The sequence below is a fragment of the Giardia intestinalis genome, chromosome 4 (genome assembly GCF_000002435.2).
Source record: "Giardia intestinalis strain WB C6 chromosome 4, whole genome shotgun sequence".
NCBI classification, from domain to species: Eukaryota; Fornicata; order Diplomonadida; family Hexamitidae; genus Giardia; species Giardia duodenalis.
The window spans coordinates 771,911-785,981 of record NC_051859.1 but is presented as its reverse complement, the minus strand read 5'-3'; the positions used below and the strand labels follow the sequence as shown (position 1 = coordinate 785,981).

At 51.9% G+C, this 14,071-nt stretch overlaps 5 protein-coding genes and 1 pseudogene across 5 annotated transcripts; 5 read left to right on the top strand and 1 right to left on the bottom strand.

Annotated features, from left to right (window-relative positions):
* Positions 1–100: 100 nt before the first annotated feature.
* Positions 101–4,396, top strand: GL50803_0034179 (uncharacterized protein; the record flags this gene model as incomplete). Its single annotated transcript, XM_001709574.1, has 1 exon — positions 101–4,396. One exon carries the CDS (start codon positions 101–103, stop codon positions 4,394–4,396), a length of 4,296 nt encoding a protein of 1,431 aa, XP_001709626.1.
* Positions 4,397–4,858: 462 nt separating this feature from the next.
* GL50803_00113986 (PP-loop family protein) lies at positions 4,859–5,677 on the top strand (the record flags this gene model as incomplete). Its single annotated transcript, XM_001709573.1, has 1 exon — positions 4,859–5,677. The coding sequence occupies one exon, from the start codon at positions 4,859–4,861 to the stop codon at positions 5,675–5,677; it is 819 nt and encodes a 272-aa protein (XP_001709625.1).
* GL50803_00113987 (High cysteine membrane protein Group 3) lies at positions 5,669–8,170 on the bottom strand (the record flags this gene model as incomplete). Its single annotated transcript, XM_001709572.1, has 1 exon — positions 5,669–8,170. The coding sequence occupies one exon, from the start codon at positions 8,168–8,170 to the stop codon at positions 5,669–5,671; it is 2,502 nt and encodes an 833-aa protein (XP_001709624.1).
* Positions 8,171–8,932: 762 nt separating this feature from the next.
* GL50803_0032933 (VSP) lies at positions 8,933–10,909 on the top strand (the record flags this gene model as incomplete). Its single annotated transcript, XM_001709569.2, has 1 exon — positions 8,933–10,909. One exon carries the CDS (start codon positions 8,933–8,935, stop codon positions 10,907–10,909), a length of 1,977 nt encoding a protein of 658 aa, XP_001709621.2.
* A 76-nt stretch (positions 10,910–10,985) lies between these two features.
* On the top strand, positions 10,986–12,806 carry GL50803_0032890 (pVSP; annotated as a pseudogene; the record flags this gene model as incomplete).
* A 421-nt stretch (positions 12,807–13,227) lies between these two features.
* GL50803_0012920 (uncharacterized protein) lies at positions 13,228–13,872 on the top strand (the record flags this gene model as incomplete). Its single annotated transcript, XM_001709562.1, has 1 exon — positions 13,228–13,872. The coding sequence occupies one exon, from the start codon at positions 13,228–13,230 to the stop codon at positions 13,870–13,872; it is 645 nt and encodes a 214-aa protein (XP_001709614.1).
* Positions 13,873–14,071: the final 199 nt, after the last annotated feature.

Sequence of the window (14,071 nt, the reverse complement as noted above, 5' to 3'; positions counted from 1 at the left end):
GACCGACAGAGAACTCGTCTTCTATGGTGTAGATGAATGGGTGGCTCTGTGGCCCAGCTTGAGGCATCATTTATTCTGCTTTGCAATTAATTATAACTTTATGAACGAGGGCATCTCAGTTTCGGGAGCCTTCTCCAATCCATTCCTCCTCACGTATCCTAGCTTTGCAGAGCCTCTCACAATCTTTTGCAATAATGCATTTTCAGCTGTGCGGAGCCGCATTTCTAAGGACACGGAACCTAAAAGAGAACACGTACTCGCATTTATTCTAACCTTTATCGCCGACTGGAAGAATCTCACTCCCATGGAAACTCTTGTGCCGCCATTTATTCTGGCTAAAAGTATGCTCTCTGACATCTCAGTTGCATCGTCTCTTGCTATCCTTCCACGCATAGAGTCCTTTACACTGGAGTTTCTTAGCGCTCCTAACATACCGACCTTTATCACAGTTCTCTACCTGGAGATGCTGAGGCAGTTTGCTTCTAATTTAACAGATGGTGGCACCTTTCCACCTCAAAGCAAACTGCCTGGCTTTCTGGCTCTAATGCTGGGAGATGGGCGTCGCAAAGTGGCGTCTCTGGTGCACGATATTTTGAGTATCATCGTGCGATATGAAGTTGAGCTGATCAAGGAGAATATAAAAGTAGCTACCGATACGTTAGACTCTGATGCTGATACGGATGTTGATGAGTCCACAAGACAAAATCTTGACAATTCAACAAATTCGCGAACACCAGGCTACTGCAGCATACAGATAATTTCTTCCATCCTCTCCATGCTTCTTACAGAAGGTACCACAGCAGTGACCAAGGTTGTTCTATATAATCTCCGTACACATGACTCATCTCTATCTGATGGGCAGCTTTCTCTCCCCGCAAACCTTGTCTATGCTGCCTCGGGAGGCCCGGCAGTGTACCATTCGAATAAAGATACGGAAATGTCAGCAGGGTGCATGTTGGTTATTAGACTACTGCAGCTGTTATTTGCTCCGGATATGTCTGCGAGTGCGCTAAACGTGTTGGGAGGAATCTTATCATCGGATTTGGTGATTGATGCATCCCTTTTGTCGCTTATTGAATCGTCGTTCCGTGAACTGCCCATAGATAGGGATATCGTGAACCGCATGCTTCTAATATATGAGACTGTTGCATTTCATCTTTCAAGGAGAATCTTAGAGGCAGCATCAGGCGCTGGCACATTTCAGGTTATCGAGCAACTGTTCGACTACTTCGTCATCTTCTTGAAACAGCTAAAACTGTTCTATAAAATGGGAGCCAACCCAGAGGTTGTTCAAAAGTCTCTTTCATTGATCTGCATGTCCGTCTTCACACATTACGCCATTGTAACAGGTCGCTTGCTCCCTGCGTTTGAGAAGGCAATAGGTGCCATTACTAGTACGATAGACCCCGTTAACGCAGAGTCATTTTTCGCAAAGGTTGGTGCAGGATTTACTGGAATCGCAGATGGATGCTTCCTTGTAAAGCAAAATGAACAACAAGAGTGTGAGGAGGTTATTGCTGGTCTCAAAGGACTCTTTACGGCGCTAGTTGCAGGTGCTCGCCATACGGAGAATCACACTTGCATCCTCATCATTACCTCATTCATCAAGCACATGGATCTGCAGTTGGCATTTAAAGCATTCAACTGCGGACTAGTAAGTGACGACGGCACCAGTAAGCTGATGGACCTAGTTCAGACTCCCTCAAGTGCCACTGATCTGTGGCTTCTTTCCTACTATTCTAAATGCAAGTCAGCCTCCCTCTCCTTCATTTATACACATCTGTTTGAAGCAATCCTCAACCAATCAGCGTTTAAAAAACTGCAGGCAGGAACGCGTTCAATTCTTCTTGATCAGGTCTGGGCCATAGTCTCAGAGGTAACACGCAATCCAGTAGTAGACGATCTTCTTGGATATTCACAGGACACCTCAATAGCTTTGGCTGAAGCCCCTACTAAAACCTCTGTTGATATTTTCTGCAGCATATTAATCGATAACCTATTCGGATCAACTGAAGCAGAGCAGCGCGCTCTTCATGCGTGTGGCTCTGCTATAGGCAACCTTCTCCGGTTCTTTTCTACGCTACGAGCTAATGTCACGAAGCTTGTTGAGTCCATTATCAAAACATCATCCACCTCTCAAGGAGCTGGTCCTACTAGTGAGCTTTCTTCAACTGGCGATACATGCACTTTGCTTATGGAGCTCATTGCCAAGCCGGAGCCCTTTCAGCTTTCTGCCGCTGTTATTAAAAACTTGCGTCTCTTTGAGGCTAGTCTTTCATTTGTTGGAGGATTCCTGGTTCCAAAGCTGTTATCTCCTCTTCTGGACCGCATGCTGGCTGCAGACTCTCCTCCTAACAATCCCTATGTAACTTTGTTACCGCTAGCAGTGTCTTTAGCAAAGAAGCCCTTAATATCCACCGCCTGTGCTAATGTCATCAAGCGAATTATTGATGGCACAGGACCACAGGCCAGCCTTTTTGATGTCTTCAATGGTATTCTCTCTGGATGTATTACGGCTACAAACTTCTCTCCTCTCGGTCCCCAGACAGTCCCTGTGTTTCTCGAGCTGGATTCCAAGCTTTCCACTATACACACTATTTCTGCGCAGAAACTGCACTATAAAATCTTACGGTTTCTTGTGAATGCGTCCTCTAAAGACAACCCCGAGCTTTCACAGGCGATTATCTCGTCCATAGAGTCAGCTGGCGCAGAAACCTTCCGGGGTGGTGCATTGCAGCGCCATCGCTTTGGACTTTATGCTGACATAGTCCGCTCTTCAGAGGTATTTAATTTGGAGCCGTCTCACATTCTTTCGGAGTTTGCACGTGATATATATCTCTGTCTGAGTGATAATAACATGCGTGTCAGGCACATGGCATCAGAAATGATTAAGGCAGCGACAGTAAAGGCCTGTAGACAATGCTGCAACAATGAGTCGCTTGGCTCGCTGAAGCTGGATATTTATGAGGCTGTTCAGAAGATCACTGATTGCCTGCAGCCACCGCAGAACTCTTCTGTTGACGTGTGGGCAAACTATGCATATCTCCTCCAGATAATTATGATTGGAATGACAGAAGTTATCAAAAAGCTTCTTGTTGAAGACTTAAACATTCTTCTGGAAAAGGGCGTCAACATCTCTGACTTCAACTGTACCCACCCGCTCTTTATCACAATCGCCACTCAGTTACTGGCAGACATTAGGACTAACCTATTCCTAGAAAAGCGAAAGGTTGCCTCAACAGACGCGGAGACTGGTGAAGAAACAACAGAATTCTCTTACAGATATACTCTTTCTCTTCCCACTCACTCTGCCAAACGATTACTGAATTTCTTCTCCGCCTTTATATCAGCAGCAGGACCGTCCGAACTTCTTTCCATAGCCGAGGAGATCCCGCGGGTGTTGCTTCGCCTTGTCATTGGCTCGCTGACTTCTCCATATCGGTCCGTCGTCAAAAACATCCTCTTTCAACTTGGCCTCGCCATGGGATACAGTTATTCCAAGGACCTCTATGAGGAGGCCTTCAACTTAATCATCAAGGACATGATGGAGTATATAGTTGCTAATAGTGAAACTCCTATCCATAACCTAGACCCAGAAATACTAGTGGCTATCCGCGATGCTGCCGCTGAGGCATGCGTGTCTGCTAGGCGCATGGTCTCGGCTGTTCTTTCCAAGCTGAGACACAAGGCCTCTGACCAGATGATAGGGAGGTTCACGTTGCCGAATTACCTGGATGTTGCTCTATCAATTCCTGAGGACATGCATGGGCGAATCAGGTCTTATGGCGACGATGATGCCGACTTCGCGGACATTTATAAGCATATAATTGACGGAACCGAAGAGGTAATAGACCTAGAGGAAAAGCAGCCGTGTCCAGACTCTTCGAATGATGCTGACGATCCTTTCAAAAACAATAAGAAGTTTGGCAAATCACTCAACTCGGCGATGGCGATGCTTCTTGACGAGACCGTTGAGAGGGATAGTCTGAGGCCAGAACATATACAAAAGCTTACCCAGATTAAAGAGAACGACGCCATCTTAAACAGAACATTATCTGAAATTAAGAAGATTAATCAGAGAAAGCAGTACAGCAGTGGAAGACTCAAGGTTGTGCACACAGGTCACGAGTTCAGTTCAAAGCGTGCTGGAGGTGATGTACAAACCGCTAATAAAGCAGATCCTTATGCCTATCTTCCTCTTCTTACTGGGAAGCATATCAGCAAACAAGATAGAACCCGTCTAAAGGCAGGCATGACACTCGTTACTCAAAAGCGGACGAGAGACGAGCGTATTGCAAAGAAGCAGATGCTCAGTCACGCAGAGAAACGGGCGATGATGAAGCATGGGCACATCCCGCCAAATCTTAAAAATAGAAGACATAACAGAAAGAAGTAGGCAGAAAAGGTTTATAGCGGATTGGCTCAGTAAACTGTATATAGGCTGAGTTCTGCAAAGGACATAAGGAGTACAGGTTGGATTGTACTCGATGACGGATTGCTATCAATAAGTGCTGCTTATGGCTTGTACCACAATTATACACTACTTTAATGGAGTATGTGTGAGTCTAACCAGCTAAACAAGTAAAATGGTCCTGTCATTACTTTTGTCAGGTAGGTTGTTAAGTAGGAGATGCCACGTAGAGTTACACTTTCTAATTTTAGATCCAGTAATCTGGTCCTCTCTACTCTATCACCAAGCGTATTGTAGCCTTGTTCTTCCATCACTCTCCGTTATATTCCTTCCCAGTAGATATATTCGTACCAGAGGCGTGACGTGGCTACACGTTGGCCATGTAATTGGTTCGTTCCACGTAGGAACGCACTGAGATCCACAGCAGCAGACTAGCGACGCCCGAGAATGGCTTTTCCTTCTAACGCTGAACGGTTTGACCCACTGGTCCCGATGGCTAGACCGGACGACTTTGGTCCTTTCAGAAGAGGCGTGGGCTTCCTTCCAGCTACTATGATCAAGCGGCTGTTTGACCCCATCGGCCTAGGAGACCTGGGGGCGCTGGAAGTGACCCCTGTGACCTTCGACCCAAAGATACCCGGCTTCATCCTGGACACGATACGGAGCCTCTGCCCGTGTGCGCTATCGATCGACGACGCCGCAGAGGGAGCCATGACGTTCGAGCAGCAGGTGGTTGGGATGGACGTCTCGGCCAAGATCGCCCGCCTGGATGCATCGGGGCAGGAGGCCAGGAAGGCGTCTGCGTGCAGCGTCTGCTCTCGCTGCCGCCGCGGAACACTGGCGAGCTTTGTGTCCGCCGGCGGCTACGACGCCCTGGCCCTCGGCCACCACCTGCTGGACGACCTGGAGACCCTGGCGATCACCGGGGTCCACGGGGCCTCCTTCTTCGGGCTCCGGGGGTACTACAACTGCGAGGTCAGGGACTTTGCCAGCAGGGCCAGGCATCGAGTGTGCATCCTGCGGCCCATGCTGTCCGTCCACGTCAGCGAGATCTCCCGGGTGGTGCTCCACAACGGCCTCTCCTGCGTCGCGTCGGATGCCGCAGAGTGCAGCGTGTCGATCTCGAAGACGGCGGACACCGAGCCCTTTCCGGGGGAGCGCTTGCGGGCGCGGAGGCTCCTCGGCTCCGTCGACATCTCCGGGATATGCGCGTTCAGAGACAGGCACCGGCAGGCGATAGCTCCGTTTACTGGGGAATCATATTAGAGACTGGCGGTAGTCGTAGGACTCGCCCCGCATGAGCGATGTGTACTTCGCCCCGCGCTTGGGCCGGCCGCCCCTCCTGAAGACGAACCACCAGACGAGGAAGCCGGCGACGGCCAGGACGAGGAGGACGACGATGACGATGGCGGCGATTGCTCCCCCGCCGAGCCCGCCCCGCCGGTAGTAGCCGGGGTCGAGGCAGTTGACGCTCCCGCCGCCCTTGTCGGTCAGCTCGCAGGTCGTGCACCCCGCGAGGCCCACCCAGCCGTCCATGCCCCCGGTGTCGCTGCAGCCCATGCACGCCGTGTGGTAGACGTCCGGGGAGATGGGGACGGCGCTCTCCGCGCAGCTCTCGCACTTGAGCCCCGTCGCGCAGACCCGGCAGTTCGCGATGTCGCACGGCTGGCACTCCCCGAGGTCATCGTCGGGGTACATCGAGCCGCCGCAGCTGGCGCAGTCCTTCGTGCACGTCGCCGTCCGCGGGCAGAGGTACGCGCCGGTCGTGCAGTGCTCACAACGATCTGGGTTATTTTCAACACAAACCGAGCACATTGCGGCATTGCATTCTGGAGTCGGAAGGTTACAAACGACTGTATTACCTGTGTGCTGTTTAATGTATCCATCATCACATGTATTACATACAACGTTTTTATTTCCGCTTTCCCCTGTAGTACTATAGCAAACGGCACAGTTTGCGACGCCAGTATATCCATCCCCACTGGCATTACATAGAATGCATTTTCCCGTTTCCCCGCGCCGTGGAGCAAATGCAGCATAATATCCCACAGCACACGTAGAGCAAAGGTTATCACCGGCACTGGCGCACGTCGAGCATCCAGTAGCACACGCCTTACAGGTTCCTGTCGTTGAGCCGGCACCAGACACTTCGAGATAGTACCCTTCGGCGCACTGGGAGCACGTGGCCCCGTCTGTACAAAGGAGACAGTTCTCTATGCATGGGCTGCATATCCCAGAGTTGTTGTAGTAGCCCGGGCCCAGCGCCAGGCAACTCCCGAAGCACTTCGTCTTGTCCTCCTTCATGATGAGAGGCTCGAAGCAGGCGTCGCACGTCGTAGCGGAGTCCTTCGAGCACGCCTGGCAGCCCTGGACGGCGCATCCTTCAGGCGTTGTGGGCGGGAGGGCCTGAGGGCACGTGTTGTCTTTGGGCTCCGTCGAGTCGGTGCACTTGCTACAGACGATCTTGGAATCGCCGTCTGTGCCGGCCGCACACCCTCCGCAGTTGGCCACCCCAGTAGCTGCCTCGTCCCAACATCCAAGACATTTTGGTTGGCCATCTGCAGAATTAGGATTAGCTATTATATTCGATGTCTCGTTTGTATTGCAAGTTGAACACGCTCCATTAGACGCCTCCTGGCATATTAGCTTTCCGATTGCAGAGTTTGCATCATAGCAGCCGTTGTAGAACAGGAAAACCTTGGAGGTGTCGACAGAGGTCATGCTGGTGTCGCATGCTGTGCAGATGCCCGCCTCGCACGTATGTGATCCCTTATCAGCAATGCATAAGCCGTTGATGGGGTAGTGGTCTGTCTGGGCGCACCTCTTGCAGAAGACCCTTCCCCCAAGGTAGATCTGGTTCTCGGTCTTGCAGATGGCCTGGGCGAGGGGGCCGTTGACAGAGTAGCAGCTCCCGTAGAAGAGCATGTAGCCGGAGGAGCACGTTTCGCAAAGTCCCTTTGTATTCTCATTACCGCTATAGGTAGAGCACCCTGCAAGAGCCGAGGTGGCAGAGTAAGTTGACACACAACGACCATCCACGGGCACGTAGCCTATTTTGCACTGTGTGCACAGAGTGGGCTTCACGTCTGCGCTCGTGAGCACGTTCATCCGGCAGCGCTCGCAGAAGAGGGTCCCGTCCAGCCCGTAGCACGCGAGGCAGGAGGTGGCAGACGAGCTCGCACTGGGGTTCTTGACGAACTTCGACCCGCAAGAATCACAGACAGAGCCAGTAGTGCTAGTTGGCTTAGGACACACAGTGCTGCCTGGAGATCCTCCGAATTTGTAGCATGACCCGTAGTGGAAGAAGTATCCGCTTGCGCATGTCGTGCACACGCCCTTGTCGCACGTGTTTCCAGAGCTATCTGTGCTTGCTGATACGCACACCCCGTCGATCGGGACGTCGCCCTCGATGGCGCACGCCCCGCAGTACATCCCCTCCTCGACGATGTGCTTCTCCTTGCATATGGCGTTGATCAGGGATGCCGTGCGGTAGCACCCGCCCCTGTAGAAGAGGAAGTCACGGATGCAGCCTGTACAAGAGCCAGTACCCGCGCTATTCAATGGAACTTGGCATATACTACGAGATACATTCAACAATCTGCAAACTCCGTTGACGGGGACCCGCGCTCCGTCGCACTTGGAGCAGTACTTCTTACCGCCGATCGTGACATCACAAGTACCCCCGGCGCCGCCACACTCGCTATCCTGGGTGCATTCTGAGAAAATACCGCATAGGAGAAGCGAGACGAAACCGATCATGAGACTCCTGGAGAAAGCAAGTTTTTAATGCATCCATATTTAATAGAGAATCCTATCACACTACTTTTGTTATAGAAATACTCGGAAACATAAGACTCGCATAGATTCTTGCGTAGTCAACCGGTACAGTTAACGTCAAGCATGGGAACTGTCACGTAGAGCGGCATTCTCGCTGTTTTTTGATTCAAGAAATCGGATACTACTTGGACGATGATGATTCACTTCACCCAACATAAAAGAAGATCAAAAAGTGAGGCAGGTCGACACACACTCAGTCTGAGCACATACTACACAAAACGACCGATGAATACAAGCAACTCCTGGTATACAAATAAAGAGAGATCCCTGATGATATCATCAGGGACTAACGTTTGTCTCCGGACACGACCACAAGAGTGAAACTTACTCGTGGGATTTCTGGGTGCGCTTACAGGCAATCCCAACAGCACAGCGCTTCTTCCCGTCCAGGCAGCTCTTGTGAAGAGCATCGGTCCAGTTTCATAGCAGTGGACGTATTCACTATCTGAGCGGACCATTCGTGGGGTGGTGGCTACTGTCGCAGGTACCGGTGATGTGCGAGGGGCCGTTCTTGAGATGTCACAACGCCCATTCTCTCCTTGGTACCTAGAGACGCCACACACAGGAGAGGCCGCTAGGACACCAGAGATCCGCTACACCGGGGCATGCCTGTGAGGTGCACATTATCCTCACTCACCACGTGGCAGCGTCGCCTGGTGTTGCGTGCTCTATGGGCTGCCGGCAATGTTCGAGAAAATCATCTTCGGAATCGCCATCCTGCAAGTGGTATGGGCTGCGGCAGAAACATGCACAGTGGCTACCAGCGACCCGGAATCAAAGAAATGCAAACAGGACAAGTGCGACGTCTGGATTGGGGGCTCAAACTTCTGCTCCCAGTGCTCGACAGCAGCAGAGCATCTTGTCAATGGAAAGTGCATAACTACAGGCGAGGATGCTGAAGGAGCATGTACAACAAAGAATGATGGCACATGTACATCTTGTAAAGCCGGCTTCTTCCTGCACAGGGGAGGATGTTACAAGATAGGGACGGAGCCGGGGAATCTCATTTGCGAGGACACGCAGGCGTCACAAACTCAAGGGGTCTGCGAGGCGTGCAGCCCGGGATATTTCAAGAATCCGACAGAATCTCTCGATAAAACGAAGGAGTCCTGTATTGCATGCAATCAAACCACAGCTATAGATGAAAACAAGGGGGTTCAGAACTGTGCGACGTGCACAATAGAGAATCCTGCTGGTGCTCTTCGTTTGGGGAAAACCGCCACATGCAAGACGTGCTTTGAAGGATTCTTTGTTGCCTCTGGCGGAACAGCATGCACTGCCTGCAACGATGATAACTGCGCTACATGTGTTGGAGCAGGAAACAGCAAATGCACACGATGCAAGCTGAAATCAGCTGGTGGCAACGACAAGGAATATCTTAAAGTGACAGATGCTTCTAGTAATTCAGGAGAATGTGTTGATACAGCTGGTTGTCCGGCAACCCACTACGTTGATGAAGAAGCAAAGGAGTGCAACACCTGCGTTTCAGGAGGGACGGTGGACTGCACCACTTGTGAGAAAGGCGCCAACGGAGTGGTTTGCAAGACATGTACGACTGGCAAGAAGACCATCTTTGGTCTCAACAGAAAGTCGTGCGTTGCTAGTTGCCCTGCTAACTCTACCCCCAAGGCCACCGGGCAGGGTAGCCAAATGTGCGAGTGCAACGAAGGACTCCAACCTAATACTGAATCGACTGAATGCCAACCAATCAGTAACTGTAACACAGAGCACTGTTTGGAGTGCACCGGTGAAGGTGCCGATAAGGAGGTCTGTACAAAGTGTCTGTCTGAGTACTACCTCACCCCAACCAGTCAATGCGTATCTGACTGCACGACCCTCAAGGGCTACTACGGAAATGACACTGACAGAAAGTGCAAGAAGTGCAACGATGCGTGCATAGAGTGCAAGGGTGAGGGCGCTGATAAGTGTACGGCTTGTCCTGCTGGGAGGATGCTTCAGTATACAGATGCTGATACTCCTGCCAATGGGGGCACGTGCATGAACCAGTGCAGCGTGAGCCCTGCAAACGATGGATGCGCAGAGTGTGGGGCCCAAATAGGAGGAACTGCATACTGCTCAAAGTGCAAGAACACTCAACAGGCACCACTGGATGGCAACTGTGCGGCCAATACGCGAACACGATTTTGCACTACGGTGAGTAATGGAGCATGCACTCAATGTGAAAATAACTACTTCCTCAAAGATGGTGGTTGCTATCAGACAGATAGACAGCCTGGCAAGCAGGTGTGTACTACAGTGCAGGGAGGAAAATGTACAAAATGTGCCAGTGGTCTAACGGCTGATAATGGCGATTGTTCCAATAAAAGGTGCCATCTTAGCTGCGAGACATGCACGGCTGCTAACGACGCTAACGCCTGTGCTACATGCAGCACTGGATATTACAAACCGCAGAGTGCTGGGACAAAGTGTAATCCGTGCTCTGAGGGGCTCGCTGGGTGCAGGCAGTGCACGGTGTCATCCACCGGTGCGTTCATGTGCCTCGAGATGGGCGACGGCACTGGCGACAACACCGGCGGAAGCGTCAACAGGGGCGGGCTCTCCACGGGGGCCATCGCGGGGATCTCCGTCGCTGTGGTCGCTGTCGTGGGGGGCCTCGTGGGCTTCCTCTGCTGGTGGTTCCTCTGCAGGGGGAAGGCGTGACTTAGGTAGTGAATGCTGTACAATGTGTGATAGAAGGTGATAGTGTGTGATAGAGGGTGATGATAGAGGGTGATAGTGGAGTGAGATATGCACAAAGGCCAGTAGTGGAGTGTGCACTGCTTGTAACACAGCTAACGGCCTGTTCAAGAACCCGGCTGCAACAGTGACTCCTGGTAATGAGTGCATCCTCTGCTGGGACACGGTGGGAGATGGCGCGACGAAGGGAGTCGAGGGCTGTGCCACATGTACGGCACCAACTAATAATAAGGGGGCAGCCACGTGCACTGCCTGTCAAGAGGGGTACTATAAAGAGAATAACGAATGCAATCAGTGTGATCAGTCCTGTCTGACTTGCAGTGGAAGTGGTCCGAATCATTGCACATCCTGTAAGGAGGGGAAGTATCTGAAAAGCGATAATACCTGTTCACCTACATGTGAAGGAAACACTTATGCTGACCCTGTGACAAGGACATGCAAGGAGTCTGGTATAGCAGATTGCACCGCGTGTGAGTACAACACGACTGTCAGCAAGCCCCAGTGCACCGCCTGTAACAATAAGAAGGTGAAGACAGAGCTGGATGGGACAACCACTTGCGTCGATGATGCTGGGTGCGCAACAGATAACGTCGACGGATCCCACTTTCTGAGTGATGATAGCACCAAGTGCATATTATGCAGTGATACAACAACAGGAACAGAAGCAAACGACAAGGGGATTGCTAATTGTAAAACGTGTAAGAAGAACGGAGCCAAGCCGACCTGCTCAGCTTGCCTCGACGGATACTTTGGTTCTGATACATGCACAGCTTGCGGTGCCAACTGTGCTACATGCTCTGCTGCTGGCAATGATCAGTGCACTAAATGCAAGCCTGGATTCTTCATGAAACAACCCGGCTCTGCTGGTAAGTGCTTCGCCTGCGACAGTAAAGCCGACAATGGCATCGAGGGGTGCTCCCAATGTAACAGCGGCCTAACCCCTACATGCACCGATTGCAAGTCCAACTATCGCAAGGAGGGAACCAATCCGGTGAAGTGCACAAAGGCCTGCGAGGACCCCACGGCCTGCGGGGGGACGTCTGGGGCCTGCGGGGCGGTCGTCGTTGACAGCGCCGGGGCGTTCTCCCAGTACTGCTCGCTGTGCGGAGACCCCGCCACGTTCCCCATCGATGGGATCTGCACAGGAACTAAAGGTGACAACACCTGCGAGAACGGCGTCTGCACCCGGTGTGCTGCCGGGTACTTCCTGTACATGGGCGGCTGCTATGATGTGTCGAAGGCTCCTGGTAGCTATATGTGCAAGACTGCCGAGGGAGGGAGGTGCACCGCCCCCAGCGAGAACGGCCGGTACTTCCTGGTCCCGGGGGCATCCAGTACTGATCAGTCTGTCCTGGCCTGCGAGAACCCCCTTGGCACAGTGATAGGGGCTGGCAGCACCGCTAAGGCATATGTGGGGGTATATGGCTGCACAGCATGCACGGCCCCAGCAGCGCTAGAGGCTCCTGGCATGGCCCCCGCCACGTGCACAGCGTGTAGCGGCAACAACAAGCCCAACCTGGCTGGGAGCGGGTGCTTCGCATGTACCGTTGACGGATGCTCGCACTGTGGAGCAGGCGGCAAGTGCGAGGCCTGTACCAGTAAAGACCAGAGACCGGACACAGACGGAACGAAGTGCATCGCCTGCAATATCGACGGGTGTATCAGGTGCAGCGAGGAGAACAAGTGCGGCCAGTGCGGGGACGACTACAAGCTGGAGGGTGGCAGGTGTGTGTCCTCTGGCGCCAACAGGGGCGGGCTCTCCACGGGGGCCATCGCGGGGATCTCCGTCGCTGTGATTGTTGTCGTTGGGGGCCTCGTGGGCTTCTTGTGTTGGTGGTTCATCTGCCGCGGAAAGGCGTAGACTTAGATAGTAAACGCATCATCGATGAATCCGCTGGTGGATATCTGGCCATAGATCTTCAAGCGACACGCAGTATCTGAATAGGGACCCGGAGAAGATCCAAAATCACGGCAGATAAGTGGTGGCAAGGCGTAGGTTTGAGAGGTGAGCAAGTAGTGAGTTACTCAATTAAAAGCTGATGACATTACATCGATAACACATAGATTAAGATACTAATACAGTTAGTTACTAGGATTTGTGGCAAAAACCGCCTGATACAGTATAGATGATAGCAGCGATCTAAGCGGAGCCAATCGCAGTGTCGCTAACTGGCAAAGCCCGCTCACAGCAGTCAGAGAGATAATGACCAGCATCCCTGTCTCAGACTTCTCAAAGACATATGGCATACAATGTGGGCTCGACTTGAAACTTTTAAACCAAAATGAACACGGCCACCATGGCGTACTCCATGCTCACAGAGTCGTATAATAAGATCCGGGCCATCTGTGAACGATACAATGTAGTGGTAGAAACAGAAGAGGCGTACACGAGGCCTGCAGGCGCTGCATTCCAGCGTGACGCGTTCCCTACCCCCGATTTAGAGAACGTTACTGGCTATGGATTAATTGCAGACACCAACATCAATATGACTGGTGGGCTCAGTAATATCCTCGAGGAGCCTGCTCCCGAGCCAAAGGACCTCTCTGTCGCAAGGTCCCTCCTTTATACAGCCGATCTACCAGCCCCGCCTCCTATTGAAGAGCCTCCCAGTGATTTCCACGATCTGGCGGACCCAGCTGAACATGAGATAGTGGAGGCACAAGAATCGACTCGCATAAGTGCAAATGAACAAGTGCTGATTCATAATCCAGACCTAGTGGCGTCTTTGCAAGATGGCGCTATGATTCCTGAAGACATGCACTCTCTTGTAAGCTCTAATCCCGGCTTATTTTCAAACTATGCTGAGCACGAAAACATAGATTCCTCTCAGACAGTTCATTTGAAATCCCAATGTAGGGAGCTAACAACCGACCCCCCAGGGCAGCGGTTGGGAACGCCGGTACGCGCACCCATGTCCTCCATATAAGCTCGTGTGAACATGGATTTGATTGCATTACTGCGTTACCTTAGTCAGCCCTGGCCCCGTAGCACATACTAGTTTGCCGGAACATGGCTTATATCGCAATTTTCGTGTGCCACAAGAGTTACAAACAAATTCTGCCAGCACTAAGGTCAATTTGAGACGCGGAAATTAGGTTTCTGTGCCTGCTGCAACGACTGGGAGG